Here is a 14,769-nt window from a genome sequence, read left to right as displayed (position 1 = left end):
AATTGTCAGATTTTCTCGCCGTGTCCGATCCCTTCAATGCAATTGTACCAACTCAGCCGGAACACCGGGCATGAAAAATAGAAACTGAGCAAAACCTCTTGGCCACTGACCAATAAGCGAACCGTCACTATCATTGTTCGTGAGAGAGTTAGGTTATTTGCATGTGCCGTGAAAGCTGACTGCATTTGCAATATGTCATTTAGGTTTTTTTGTGTTTTCTTGACGTGCCAGTTTTAGATTGTTTTCATGCCTTCATGTACGTGTATGTTCATGGTTGATATCGCTGTGCACGTGGTTGTTTGGGTGTACAAGTATGACGGATCCTGGAAATAAATTTTCGTTGTTTAAAGTTCGTGCTTGTCTTCGTCTTCGTTCCTTTTTTTTTCCGCATTTTGCTGCGCTATCCAGATACTCTGGTGACTTGTACTCTCTACGCCACTCATCATTTCTTCAAATTCACCTTGTTGCACGCTTCATATGTAGTGTCCCGAAGGTATGGGAATTGTTTGACCAGCAAAAAAAATTAAAATAAGTGGCATCGTCGCTTAATTTGTCCATCGTAGTGGTGTATGTGCAGTGCGCCTTTGCAACCACAATAACGAAGCAATTGCATTACATTTGCCACTCTCTGGAGCAGCATCTACTTGGTCGAGGTTCCCAGACATGAGCATGAAATTCTGCCACCTCCCCCTTGAAGTGCGGATCATTTGTTCCGTCTAGACAATATTCCTGGGGATACGTGGCAGCAGCACTCCCATCTCGTGAAACCATTACATCATTTTCACATGATGGGCACTCCCCATGCTGACAGCTGGGATTTCTTCCCTGTGTGAACACCCTTTAACCACATGATATGTTTCATAAAGAACAAGCTGCTCTGGTATTTTGTAAACTTGAGAACATAACCTGTCTGCTGTTCTTACATTGCTTGTATTTAAAACATCATTTTCCTTTATATGTTAGGTCAGTTAGCAAAATCGGTACAGTATCTTGTTGCTTCTTTGTATATCATGTATCGTGTACTCAGGAATGTATAACATAAGACTCTTTGTATTATGATATTTATGTTCTTTTACATTATTCTTTATTTTGTTACTTTCTTACTATGCTGCTTTTCTTTGGGTATTTGCTGTAGTGGATTCTTTCTTTTGCCCGAGAATTCTTGCTGTTATGTATATGGGTTTCTGAACCTAGTCTAGTTGCAGAGGCAGCTTGTAGTCCAGATACCTTGATACCTTGCTCTCAAAGGAAAATAACATTGAATTGAATTTAATTATAGATATAGTGGTTCATCGGATTATTTGACGTTATTGTGTGGTCCCGAGACAGTCGAATAAATGGGGTTCCACTCTACTTACCTGCTTTACCTTGGGCATCTGCAAGGCTGCTGTGTGGCTCAACTGTAGGTGTTCTATTGTACATTCCTAACAATTTCAAGAATTCGAAGCAGTCCTGTCTTTTACAGCTTGTCTCGCAATAAAGTAACTGGTCACATGTCACTGAACAATGGAATTGAATTAAAGTGCACGTGTGAGTGAAAAAAGTAATCGATCAATTACAAAACTACCAACAAATGTACTTGGGATTCTTAAACAGTGCAACAAGACGGGACGCCATATAAAGAAAAACTACAACTTGGTTTTGTCGCATTTATTTGCAACGTCAGGGGCACCACTCGATTTGGCACATGCATTCCTGGCCATTCTCTGGATCGCACTGTTCCAGCGAAGCGGCAGTCACTCGCTAGCACTTTTGCAGCAGCCCTAACAGTCTGAGCTGCGACCCCAAACCCATAGTTTGCAGTGAGTTGCGACCACGGGGGGTTCAGGCCAGGGGTACAGAGCTAGTCTTTAACTTAAGGCGTTTATTCACCTTGGTTATAGGTGGCAGCAACAACAGACACAAACAAAACCACAACGACAGAGCGTTTTACACGACTGAGGTGAAAACTGTGAAATAGGGGAAACATACAAGAGACTGATAATGGCTTGCCTCACCTAATGTGAATCTGCAATTGGACCCTGGGCTGGTCAGTCGCTCACAAAAGCCGGGCGCTGCAGGGGGACAGTGTGCGGCATTCTATACAGCTCAGTTGAGTTGCGACCAGTCGCAAGCTCGTCAGCTGATAGCATCGGGAGAACTGCCTTTCTCCTGAGCGGTAGAGAGGGAGTCTCCCCAGTTCTAAGAAAAGGGAGAGGAGGGAACAGGATACCTCAGCTGCTAGTTGCAGCTGGGCACTAAAGGCAGGGGGAGCGGTGAAGGGTGTCTTCTCCCCGACGCCCTCCGTGAGCGACCTCCTAACCATTGCGTGATAACCGCACGTAGCCGCTCTTGAGGTATCAGAGCGCACAACAAAGTGATTGCATCACCTCATGCATAGCCCCTATTCTTAGGGATTTCTTCTTAGCAAACCCTTATCACACCATCTAAGAATGCCTTGATTCTTCCACTATGTCAATGATTTTCTAGTCCTGTTGGAAACTAATTCCTCATATTTTCATGCCTTGTTGGGGTGTGCTCTGCATGAGACAAAGGCTGAAGGCAAGCTCCAGATCTAGCCACACACAGTTGTTCCGTAGTACTCCCCAACCTGTAGCGCGTGTAAAAGGAAAAAGTCCGCTCTGTAATAGGTAATAAACAGGCTTGTATCATCGCACGTGATATTCGGGCAATGAGGTCACTTATGGGTTACATCAGGTATTCCCGAAGTCTTCAATCAGATTCCAGGTTGGGGCCACCAGAGAGAGAGCGTCTCCTCCAGTGATGCTCTTTTATAACTTTTTACCTTTGCGAGAGGAATGTCCTCTTCGCGCCTCGGATACCTTTCCTTTTCCTACGAGTCTATTAATAAAATTCTGAACAAGCGCCCACAACAAGTGAATGAGACAACATAAGCATGCAGGAGGAAATGGGTGCGTGTGCTTCTCACAGCCACCGTGACTCAAACATTGGGCATTTCCTACAACTGTCTTCGCCACTTGTTCTGACTTCTGAAGTGTCGGAGGATGGATGTAGCAGACTCTTAGATTTAATCCGAACATTGTGTCGCGGCAACGTTTGTTTGGCATTCCGACCACGTGCTTGGCAAGCCTTTACTAATATTCGAGTCTGTGCACTCAAACATTGTAAAATGGGGAATGGCGTGGGCTTTTTATACACATGCGCTGCATGAATGAGAAAGGAAACAAAGGGGCTCGATTTTTATTATCACAACCGTATGAAGCCAAGAAAAACATAGGGGTAATTAGCTGTGGCAGAAATGGTAATGTAGAAAATAATTATGAAAAGGGAGATAAGACTGGACAAAAAGATCACTTGTCACTGGTGGACACCGACGCCGTCACCTTCACATTATGTGTGCGATGCGTGACCAATTCTGCTACAACGACGTCCATCAATTCATCTGCTAACTTGGGTATTTTTGTGTACTAATAGATCTGGCCCTGCGAGTGTTAGCCCAGCGGCCACTTGAGAGCCATGGTGGATGTATGTTTTTTGCCCAATTGCATCATGTAACATGTGAACTTGAGAGAGCATGCTCGTGGCTAACAAACCCTTTCGTGCTACCTAATGGCATCAAGGCTGCCAGATTTGAGGTTTTTTCTTTTTTCTGTTTCGATGGGAATTTAGGGCTCCATTCCCAAGTGTATCGTTCCTAAAGAAGGCTGATTGCCAGACGCATGTGCCTTTTGAAACAGTGGATGCCCGGTTGCAGTGGGAATCAAACCCACGATCTCCCGCAGTCGTGGCGGGGGCTTTAAAAGTTGACATTACAAATTGTAGAGCACCTTCTTAAAGGCACTCTCATAACCTTCGCATTACGTGAAGGCTGCGGGCTTGGTTCCCGCTGACAACAAGTTATCTTTTCATCCACTGTCATTTACCTTTGCTTCATTATTTTGTACATTTCGATTTCAACCGTAGCTAATTACTCTTATGCTTTCCTTGGCTTCATTGCCTGTTGGCTTTATATGGTCATGATTAACACATGATCTGCATAAGTCTTGCTACTGTAAAGTTCAGCACAGGTTTGAAGAGAAGGGAAACGCAGTCGAGGACGGCAGAAGACTAGGTGGAGCGATGAAATCGAGAGACTCGCGGGCGCCAATTGAAATTGGTTGGCGCAGGACAGGAGTAATTGGAAATCGCAAGGAGAGGCCTTCGCCTTGCAGTAGACATAAAATAGGATGATTGTGATGATGATGATGATGATGATGATGACGGGGTTGAAAGGCAAACTGAATGCCTCAGGTGACGGTTAGGCCTGATTGGTAAAGCCCCTCCCAGCCAATGGGGATGGCTAGGGGCAAGAAGTGGCAGGAAATTTGTTACTCAAGAACGACTGCATTGGATAGTTCAGCACAATGCGTTAGCGGGCTAGTTGGTGCGGATCCATAAATACTTCGTTTAGCGCAAAACAACGGACACAAGAAAGGCGACAGGACAAGGAGCTTGTCCTGTTGCCTTTCTTGGGTCCATTGTTTTGCGCTGACTGCATTGGAGATTGGGTGAATTGGACACAAGATCAACTCTCACCAGCTTAGATTGTGCTTTTAGCCTAACTTCAGCCTAACTAATTAAGTAATCTCTAATTACTAACCTAACTATACAATAACTCCCATATAACCAAATATAACTAACTTACCTATTTCTAATTAGCTAACCAGACAAATAGGTAATTACTAAACTTATTGTCAAACTAATCATTCATCTAACTAATTGAATAACCACATTAACTAACTAAGCTTACTAATTAAACTAAATGCGTAACATAACAGCTAACTGAAACAACTAATTAACTAAGCTCAGTAATAATGTAACAAACTACAGTAACGAAGCTAGTTACTTAACTAAGAAATTAATAATTAAACTAGATAAGGTAACTGACAGAACTAAACAAACTAATTACCTACCTAGCAATCCAGGACTGTTAAATAACTAAAATAATACCAATTAACTAATCAAACTAACAATGCTAACCAACCATAACTAAGTTATCTAATAAACTTATTCACTAACTAAACTAATAACCTACCTAACTATAATAACTAACAAATATAATTACTTTACTAACTAGTCAACTTACTAGACAAAGTGCAAATAGAGAAAGCCAGCCGAAACATTTTCTCGAAAAAAAGGTGCACTTTAGATTTTTGTAAATGTGGCAAGTGGCAAAGGATAGTGGGATCGAAGCTGGATTTCAGCAGCTTGACAAGCCCCTAAGCAAAGGCAGCAGAAGGTAACGATACAGCAATGTTCACATAGCATAAAACATTTTCCACAAAGTGTAGTTCACATAGTACATATGCAATACGCACAAGCTAAGATTTCAAAATACAAGAAGAGGTAAACAAGAACTCCATAGGCAAAATATATATACATACAACTTTCAGCATAGCATTTGCAGTATGCTCTTTTTTTGACGAACCACGTAGCTTTTCATCTGTTAGTTTAAACCATATTAGTGGTATGTTTGGAAGAGAATAATGCAGCAGCTGAAAACTGGAATTTGTGCGCCGCCACAGAATATGCCAGTGATCAATGTGTCTTGTTAGACAGGAGCTGGGATTACGTTGCAAATTAGTTGAACTGCATAAGTGTGTGATGTTATAGAACATTTCTGATTCAAAGGCTGTTAGCAGCTGGTGCTCATAAATATTAGTAATTTTTTAAGATAGTGTGTTTTGTACGGCAAGCCTGTGACAGTTGCAAACTGATTTTTGTGATATTACTAAGTTGGTTTATGATCTCTCAGTACCAGTAGCCCAAACCAAGTAACAGTAGTGTAAGTGAGAGGAAAAAAGAGCGTGATGAAAGCTTTTGTGGGACCAGCAGGGACACTTGCTTAGGCTTGCCCAAGACATTGCAAAGCTTATTCCTTATGCATGGCGTTCCCATCGCATGCGTTCGTGAAAGAGAACACCCAGAGTCTTTACAGTGGGAAGTAAGAGGAGTCCTATGCACCATGCCAATTGTTAAGTGCCAAAGCTGCCCTTGGAGTTGGGCTCAGACATAGCTCTGTACAAATGGTCATTGTGTATCAGAGGGGCGGGCAAGGCCCACAATGCGTAGCCTGCAATGCAACGAAGGAGTTTCATACAGGGTGCGCGGCACAAAGGCGGGTGTGGTGAGGGGCACGCAGGCAGATGCAGCGGCTCACATTTTTTTTTTTTTTAGAGGGATAACTCTACTACTCCAGGTGCGAACCCAAGGTCAAGCTGGGACTTAGCCGGCCACTACCGGCGGCTGTTGGGTACGCCGCATGGGTGCCCATGTCTTGAAAGCAATCTTCAGTGGGCACAAAGTAGGTGGTCGTTCGGGCCTCGTCTTCGAAGCAATCTGCGATGTCTACAAAGTGTGCCGAGTGCTGGTAGCTTTGTATGCACTGTGCTTTCGACGCTTAGTTAGTGTGGAATCGAGACGCAGCACGAAGGCCAATTCGCTCGCTGCTGCTGCCGTACTGAGCAGTGTCTGTGTCCTTTCCCAAAGTAAGCAAAACCATGCTATCGCTTGGTATAGCTGCATTCAGCCATAGCAATTTTTTTCTCTAGATTTCGTGTTACTTTTCGTTTTGGTGCACGCTCACAATAGCCTAATCTAATTCTTATAGCCGATACTGTGGCATGGGAACATGATAGTGCATGGTTTATTCTGCGATATAAGACGCACAAAAGTTTGTGGTGTGGCAGCTTCTCATTCTTGCATATGAGTATTGTTAAAAGTGGTAATGGTATCACTGGCTTTCACTGCACTTCTTTCTGTCTAATTAAAATGTTTGAATGTTTGTCCCCTCTGCCTTTTTTTTTTGTGCTACCTGGTTATAACAATTATTGGTTAAACAATGAGATTTAGTTGAATATTTCTTATAAGTGAGTTCGACTGTGTCCCTACGAAGCCAAGGAAAGTAAGGGGAAGTTTGGTATTGGGACACAATAGTGTGCCACTGGTGGGAGTGGAACCCACACCTTCCTCATTACAAATGCTAGTACCACTTGAGCTATGGCTGTTCCCACATTCTTAGGTATTTATTTTTTTATTACCTACAGCTAGCCATGTATATATAAGTGGGATGAGTGCAAAGTTACGACATATGGTTACGCAGTATTGACATAAGAATCTAGTAATCACAGCATGAAATGTTGTGAGCTTCTCCTTAGAGTCCCAAGAAAAAGGGCATTGAGTGTGTTAACACTTAGGAGCACACATACCTAAGCATGGACATGGGAACAGCATAACTCAATTAGTAGAGCAACACACGCATAATGCAGAGGATTCCGCAATTTGTTTTTTCACCTACTTTTATTTCTCTAGTTAATAATTGTTACACTTGAAATAAAAACAACAAATAATTTTCTCTATACTTTCCTTGGCTTCATTAAGTGTTGGCTTCACATGTTTCTGACTAGCGAAAATCGAGCCCCTCAGTTCTCCTTCTTCTTGTTGTTTGAGTCATATTGTGAGGCTTGTAGCTAGACATATTGCAAGCTAACATATACCGAATAGCTGAATTCGACTGCTGTGTGCAAGTTGCATATGCCTTCTTGTGAACAACCTTGCAGCCAGCTCAACAACAAACCATCACTCAGAAAGGCCGCAGAGGCCCGTAGGGGTTCCCGTGGCCGCAGCGCTAAGCTCCCCTGCTGCCAAGCCTGGTCCCCCACCCTCGTCCCCGCCTTCCGAGTGGAGCATTGAGGACGTTATCCGGTACATATCCAGCCTGGATGCAGCTCTGGCAACACACTCGGACCTCTTTCGGAGACACGTGAGTCCCTCATAGCCACGCACACTGTAGAATTGTGTCCAGTTTATAGACATCTCCCCTAATCATGTGGTTGTTCAAAAATGCAATTAACTGTTCAGCATGACAGGAGTCTTTTAGCTGCAGCTAAGTAAGCTTCACATTGTCCTCGCGTGTCATTAGGGCTCATTTTTCTTTACACATGCATTTAAATTGCCCTTCATGCAGACAAGTATAGTGCAGGGCAGGTTGTGACGTATTGTGCTGCACGTTGCTGGCTGGATTTTAAGCAGTCCGAGCAGACTACGTGACATCTTCTGCATTAGCAGGCGAAAAGTACCCATTGTGGTGGATTAGTAACTATGGCATTACGCTGCTAAGCACGAGGTCGCAGGGTTTGATACCCAGTCACACCACCCACATTTCAGTGAGGATGAAATGCGAAAACTCCAGGGGGTCAAAATTATTCCAGAGCCCCCCCACTACATTCTACTTCATAATTGGATCATGGTTCTGGTATGTGAAACCCCCAGAATTCAGTTCAGCAGATGAAAAGCACCCGACTTCACAGTTTGCCAAACTTTGCACCCACTGGCTGCGTGTACACCCTTGCCTGAACACTAAAACCTGATGTGCTAGTTTCAGCAGCAAATCTACACAAACTGCCGCTAAATACATTGATGATTTGCAGCACATGAGGAGAACTTTGCTATACATATAACCATAGGTCGACGCACTCACTCATGAGTGCACTCACTCGCACTCACTCACACTCATTTCAAAGGCGTGAGTGCCAGTGAGTGTAAGCGGAGGTGAGTGCCAGTGAGTGTGAGTGGAGGTGAGTGCGAGTGCAGGTGAGTGCAAGTGCGACCGAGCGCTAGTGAGCGCAAGTGGAGGTGAGTGCGAGTGTGAGTGAGTGTGAGCGGAGGTGAGTGTGAACGTGAGTGAGTGCGAGTACAGCTGAGTGTGAACGTGAGTGAGTGCTTGTGTGTGTGAGTGGAAATGAGTGTGAACGTGGTGTTCGTGAGCGAGTGGAGGTGAGTGCGAACGTGAGTGTGAGTGCAAGTGAGTGTGAACGTGGTTGAGTGGAGGTGAGCGTGAACCTGAGTTATAGAGTGCAGGTGAGTGTTAATGTGAGTGAGCGCTTGTGAGTTGAGTTGACTGAATATGAGTGTGAATGACGGTATGAATGCGAGTAAGTGCTCGTGAGTCTTAGTAGACGTGAGTAAGAAGGCGAGTGAGTGAGCGTGAGTAGACGGTGGTATTAACATGGGGGAGTATATTGTCACGTGGTGGTGACGTTGAAGAACACAGTAGCAATACTGTGAAAGACAAAACAAACTTTTATTAGGCGAACCTGTGCCCACAAAAACAGGCTATACTTATAGCACAACGATAGCGGCGAACACGGTCAGCGCTCGTCGAAAATCTGATAGCGGGTCAAGCACGTCGGCTTTTATATAGCAGCCGTCGAATGTTCCAGACTAATCGTTGGGACCCGCGTGCCTTCCACAAAGTTCTACACCATTCGCGTCAGGCAATGAAATCAGATAACATAAGGTTCGGCGACAACAGACAGCGGATAGAAGCATCGATAACTTTCCAGAAACTTCGGATACATGCAGGCGCGTCCTGCGCTGTGCGATAACATTTGTAAGGCGGCAAAACGTAGTCGTTCGATAAAGATAAGTACACATGTCATTACCCCCCTCTTGTAAAGCATCGACCCGATGCTGCAAACAAACGAAAGTAATAAAGAAAAGCACTCGTAGCAAAGAAAACAACAAAATAAGGATGTTCGTCAGCGCCTGTAAAAGGGTTTAAGGCTCACCACGTGGACCACTTCAGATCGTGCACGGCGCCGCTGTGAATGCGAAATGCCGTCTGGCATGACCTCATAGTCCAGTGCGCCAATACGTCGAATGACCTTGTAGGGTCCGAAATAGTGCCGCAATAGTTTCTCACTCAGTCCTCGTCGGCGTATCGGGGTCCATACCCAAACACAGTCGCCGGGCTGGTACTCGACGAAGCGTCGTCGGAGGTTGTAGTGTCGGCTGTCGGTATGCTGCTGGTTCTTGATCCGTAGGCGGGCGAGCTGTCGAGCTTCTTCGGCGCACTGGAGATAGGTAGCGACGTCAAGATTTTCCTCGTCAGTGACGTATGGCAGCATGGCATCGAGCGTCGTCGTTGGGTTCCTACCGAAAACCAGCTTAAATGGCGTGATCTGGGTTGTTTCTTGCACCGCCGTGTTCTAAGCGAATGTTACGTACGGCAGGACCTCATCCCACGTCTTGTGCTCGACATCGACGTACATTGCTGGCATGTGGGCGAGGGTCTTGTTCAGGCGCTCCGTGAGACCATTCGTCTGCGGATAATAGGCAGTTGTCCTCCTGTGACTTGTCTGGCTGTATTGCAGAATGGCTTGCGTGAGCTCTGCTGTAAAAGCCGTTCCTCTGTCAGTGATGAGGACTTCTGGAGCACCATGTCGCAGCCGGATGTTCTCGACGAAAAATTTTGCCACTTCGGCTGCGCTTCCTTTCAGTAGAGCTTTAGTTTGAGCGAAGCGGCTGGGATAGTCCGTCACCACGACGATCCACTTATTTCTGGAAGTTGATGTCGGAAACGGTCGCAACAAGTCCATCCCGATCTCCTGAAAAGGTCGGTAAGGAGGCTTGATCGGCTGTAGTAATCCCGCTGGCCTTGTCGGTGGTGTCTTGCGTTGCTGACAGTCTCGGCATGTCTTGGCGTAATGGGCGACATCAGCGGTTAGGTGCGGCCAGTAATACCTTTCTTGTATCCTCGATAGCGTCTGGGAGAAACCGAGGTGCCCAGCGGTAGGATCATCATGTAGGGCATGCAGTACTTCTGGATGCAGCGCCGACGGAACAACAAGAAGGTAGCTGGTGCGGACTGGTGAGAAGTTCTTCTTCACGAGTAGGTTGTTTTGAAGCGCGAACGAAGACAATCCACGCTTAAATGCACTAGGGCCGACGTCAGTGTGTCCTTCCAAATACTCGACTAGGGCTTTTAGCTCCGGGTCTCCTTGTTGCTGTTCGGCAAAGTCTTCCACGCTTATTATTCCAAGGAAGGCGTCGTCATCCTCGTCATCTTGTGGTGGTGGGTCAATGGGGGCGCATGATAAGCAATCGGCATCTGAGTGTTTTCGTCCGGACTTGTATGTTACAGTGATGTTGTATTCTTGTAGTCTGAGGCTCCACCGTGCCAGCCGTCCTGAAGGGTACTTCTAGCTAGCCAATACAATGTGTGATGGTTGCTGACCACGTTGAATGCCCTGCCATATAGGTAAGGGCGAAATTTCGCTGTAGCCCAAACGATGGTGAGGCATTCCTTTTCAGTTGTAGAATAATTGCCTTCTGCTTTTGACAACGACCGGCTAGCATAAGCTATCACTTGTTCATGTCCATCTTTTCTCTCGACTAGGACGGCACCGAGGCCTAGGCTACTGGCGTCAGTGTGAATTCCGGTATCGGCATGCTCGTCGAAGTGCGCAAGTATGGGCGGCGACTGCATGCGTCGTTTGAGTTCTTGAAACGCGTTGGCCTGCGGCGCTTTCCACTTGAACTTCATGCACATTTAGTTAGCTGTGTCAGCGGCTCAGCGATGCGCGAAAAGTCTTTGACAAATCGCCTGTAGTACGCACACATGCCAAGAAATCTACGCACTGCCTTCTTGTCGATGGGCTGCGGGAACTTTGCAATGGCAGCTGTCTTCTGCGAGTCAGGGCGGACTCCAGACTTGCTGATGACGTGGCCTAGGAACAGAAGCTCACCATAAGCGAAGCGCCACTTTTCTGGCTTCAGAGTGAGCCCTGATGTCTTGATGGCCTCTAGTTCTGTGACAAGCCGCCTAAGGTGATCGTCGAAATTTCCGGCGAAGACGACGTCATCCAAGGAAACAAGACAGGTCTGCCATTTCAATCCTGCTAAAACCGTGTCCATCACGCGCTGGAACGTCGCAGGCGCCGAGCACAGTCCAAATGACGTAACCTTGAAGTCATAGAGGCCGTCTGGGGTGATGAAGGCTGTCTTTTCGCGATCTCTTTCGTCGACTTCTATTTGCCAATAGCCCGACTTGAGGTCCATCGACGAGAAGTATTTAGCGTTGCAGAGCTGATCCAATGCGTTGTCTATTCGTGGGAGGGTGTATACGACCTTCGTCATGATCTTGTTCAGACGACGATAATCAATGCAGAAACGTAGGGTTCCGTCCTTTCTCTTCACCAGGACAACAGGGGATGCCCACGAGCTTTTCGACGGCTGGATGATGTCGTGGCGCAGCATTTCGTCGACTTGTTTTCTTATAGCTTCACATTCTCTCGGCGAAACTCTGTAAGGGCTCTGGCGGAGTGGTCGAGCGCACTCCTCGGTGATTATGCAATGCTTGGCGACTTGTGTTTGTCGAATCCCCGATGACGTCGAAAAGCAGCCTTTGTATCGTCAGAGCAGACTTCTGAGCTGCGGTTGCTTAACCATGGGGAGACTTGGATTAATTTCGTAGTCTGGTTCGAGAACCATAGTCGTCGGGGTAGATGCGGTGGAATCCGAGAGGACAAATGCATTACTGGCTTCCAGAATTTCCTCGATGTATGCGATCATCAGGCCCTTGTTGATTTGCTTGAACTCCTGGCTGAAGTTTGACAGCAACACTTCAGTTTTCCCTCCACGCAGTCGAGCGATCCCTCTTGCAATGCAAATTTCACGTTTTAGCAGTAGACGTTGGTTGCCTTCGATGACGCCTTCTACGTCAGCGGGTGTTTTGGTGCCGACCGAAATAACAATACTGGAGCGAGGCAGGATGCTCTCTTAAGCTTCGAGCACACTCAAGGTGTGGTGACTACGAGGGCTCTCCGGCGGTATCACTATCTTCCGACAGCGTTATCGACTTCGACTTCAGGTCGATGATAGCGCCGTGTTGGTTCAGGAAGTCCAGGCTGAGAATGAGGTCTCGTGAACACTGTTGGAGGATAACAAAGGTGGCAGGGTAAGTCTGGTCATGAATGGTTATTCTTGCCGTGCAGATTCCAGTCGGCGTGATGAGGTATCCTCCAGCGGTCTGAATTTGAGGGCCTTCCCATGTGGTCTTAACTTTCTTCAACTTGGCGGCGAGGTGTCCACTCATGACGGAGTAATCAGCCCCTGTGTCCACTAAGGCGGTAACTCCGTGGCCGTCGAGAAGCACGTCGAGGTCGGTGGTTCTTTGTCTAGTGTTGCAGTTAGGTCTTGGCATCGGATCATGGCTGCGTCGTGTTGAACTGAAGCTGGAACGTCGCGTCGTCAAGTCGTCTTTCGTCGGTGTAGTCTTGGCTTCCTGACTTCGTCGGGACGGCGGCGTGTCGTCATTGGGTCGTCCAGATGGTTTCTTCGTCGTCTTCATCAACGGCGGAGGATCTTCGTCAGTTTGACGAACAGCAACCTCACCTCCATCGGTTGCTGCTTTTAGTTTTCCGGATATGGGCTCGCAGAGCGGCTCCGTGCTGAGCCAGTGTATGGACGGCGCTGCAGCGACAGGTAGCGGCCTGGTGACGGCAACCGGGACAGCCGTCGAGGGCTCCACTGAGTAGCGGCGAGGTAGTCGGCGATGTCACGAGGGCGTTCACCTTCCCTCGGGCGCTGTGCGTTGACGGCTAAGCCTCGCAATCCCAGGTTGCGATATGGGCATCGGCGGTACACATGGCCGGCTTCGCCGCAGTGGTAGCAATGCGGGCAGTGGTCGGGGGCGCGCCAAATCTCCGTCTTCCTCGCGTAGCTGCGCTGGGCGACAGGTGGTTGTGCTGGTGGCGGCAGCGGCAGACGACGAAATTGCGGCGTTATAGGGCCCTGGCGCGGTCGTGGAGGGGGACCTTGACGGCGGGCTACGGCAGCGTAGGTCATCGCTTCTGGCTGGGGCTGCGATGATTGTGGTTGTACCTCGGGAACTCTGAGCGATCGCTGGACTTCTTTGAAAATTTTGGCGATTGAGGCCACTTGAGGTTGTGATGAAGGGAAGATTCTTTGAAGCTGCTCTCGTATGACTGCCCGGATGGTCTCGCGCATGTTTGGTGGCCATTGATTGAACTCCGGCGTAGCTTGTTGGCTTGGTGCGTTGGTTGAATTGCTGGTTCCGCAATTCCAGTGTCTTCTCGATGCTCGTCGCCTCACGAAGAAACTTGTCGACAGTCTTCGGTGGGCTTCTTACCATTCCGGCGAAAAGTTCCTCCTTTACACCATGCATCAGTAGGCAGACTTTCTTCTCCTCGGACGTTTCCGGGTCGGCGTGGCAGAACAGACGGCTCATTTACTCAGTGAAGATCGCGATTGTCTCATTTGGCAGCTGCGCTCTGGTCTCCAGTAGAGCTTGGGCTCGCTCTTTTCGCACGACACTTGTAAATGGTTGCAGGAAGCCGCTTCGGAACAGGTCCCACGTCGTCGAGGTGGCTTCTCGATTCTCGAACCACGTCCTGGCGGCGTCCTCCAATGAGAAATAGACATGTCGCAGCTTGTTGTTGCTTGCCCAGCTGTTAAACGTAGCGACCCTCTCATACGTTTCTAGCCAGGTTTCCGGGTCCTCAAATATGGAACCGCAGAATGTCGGTGGTTCCCTGGGCTGGGGCTGCAACACGATGGGGGACACCGGGGCTGCCATTGGTGTTGCCTTGGCCACAATCTTCTTGGTCTTCTCAGGTAGAAGTCCGTGCTCCAGGGGCAGCTGTTGAAGACGGCGGCTTGCTCGATGGTCCGGGACTACGTTGGTGTTCTATTTGCGGTCCGGGCTTGGATCACGGCTTGTCGGGGGCGTCCGGTACATGAACGAAAAGCACCTCCACCAGATGTCACGTGCTGGTGACGTTGAAGAACACAGTAGCAATACTTTGAAAGACAAAACTAACTTTTATTGGGCGAACCTGTGCCCATAAAAACAGGCCACACTTATAGTACAACGATAGCGGCGAACACGGTCGGCAATCGTCGAAAATCTGATCAGCGGGTCAAGCGCGTTGGCTTTTATACAGCAGTCGTCGAATGTTCCAGACT

At 47.5% G+C, this 14,769-nt stretch overlaps 1 protein-coding gene across 8 annotated transcripts in view; it reads left to right on the top strand.

The window, feature by feature from the left end:
• Positions 1–14,769, top strand: part of LOC142584599 (polycomb protein SCMH1-like) — a 378,417-nt gene that overhangs the window by 320,664 nt on the left and 42,984 nt on the right. For 6 of the 8 annotated variants that reach the window (XM_075694723.1, XM_075694726.1, XM_075694728.1 and 3 more), the window contains 2 exons: positions 6,200–6,304; positions 7,560–7,762. The exons of 1 other annotated variant lie outside the window; for it this stretch is intronic. In XM_075694723.1, the coding sequence (XP_075550838.1) occupies positions 6,200–6,304; positions 7,560–7,762 (308 nt within the window). The remainder of the gene's footprint in view (positions 1–6,199; positions 6,305–7,559; positions 7,763–14,769) is intronic. One more of the 8 variants, XM_075694727.1, reaches the window with a different exon arrangement.

Source organism: Dermacentor variabilis, chromosome 6, assembly GCF_050947875.1.
Source record: "Dermacentor variabilis isolate Ectoservices chromosome 6, ASM5094787v1, whole genome shotgun sequence".
In the NCBI taxonomy this organism is placed as follows: Eukaryota; Metazoa; Arthropoda; class Arachnida; order Ixodida; family Ixodidae; genus Dermacentor; species Dermacentor variabilis.
Note: the sequence above shows the minus strand (reverse complement) of the source record. Positions and strands in the feature narration are given on the sequence as shown.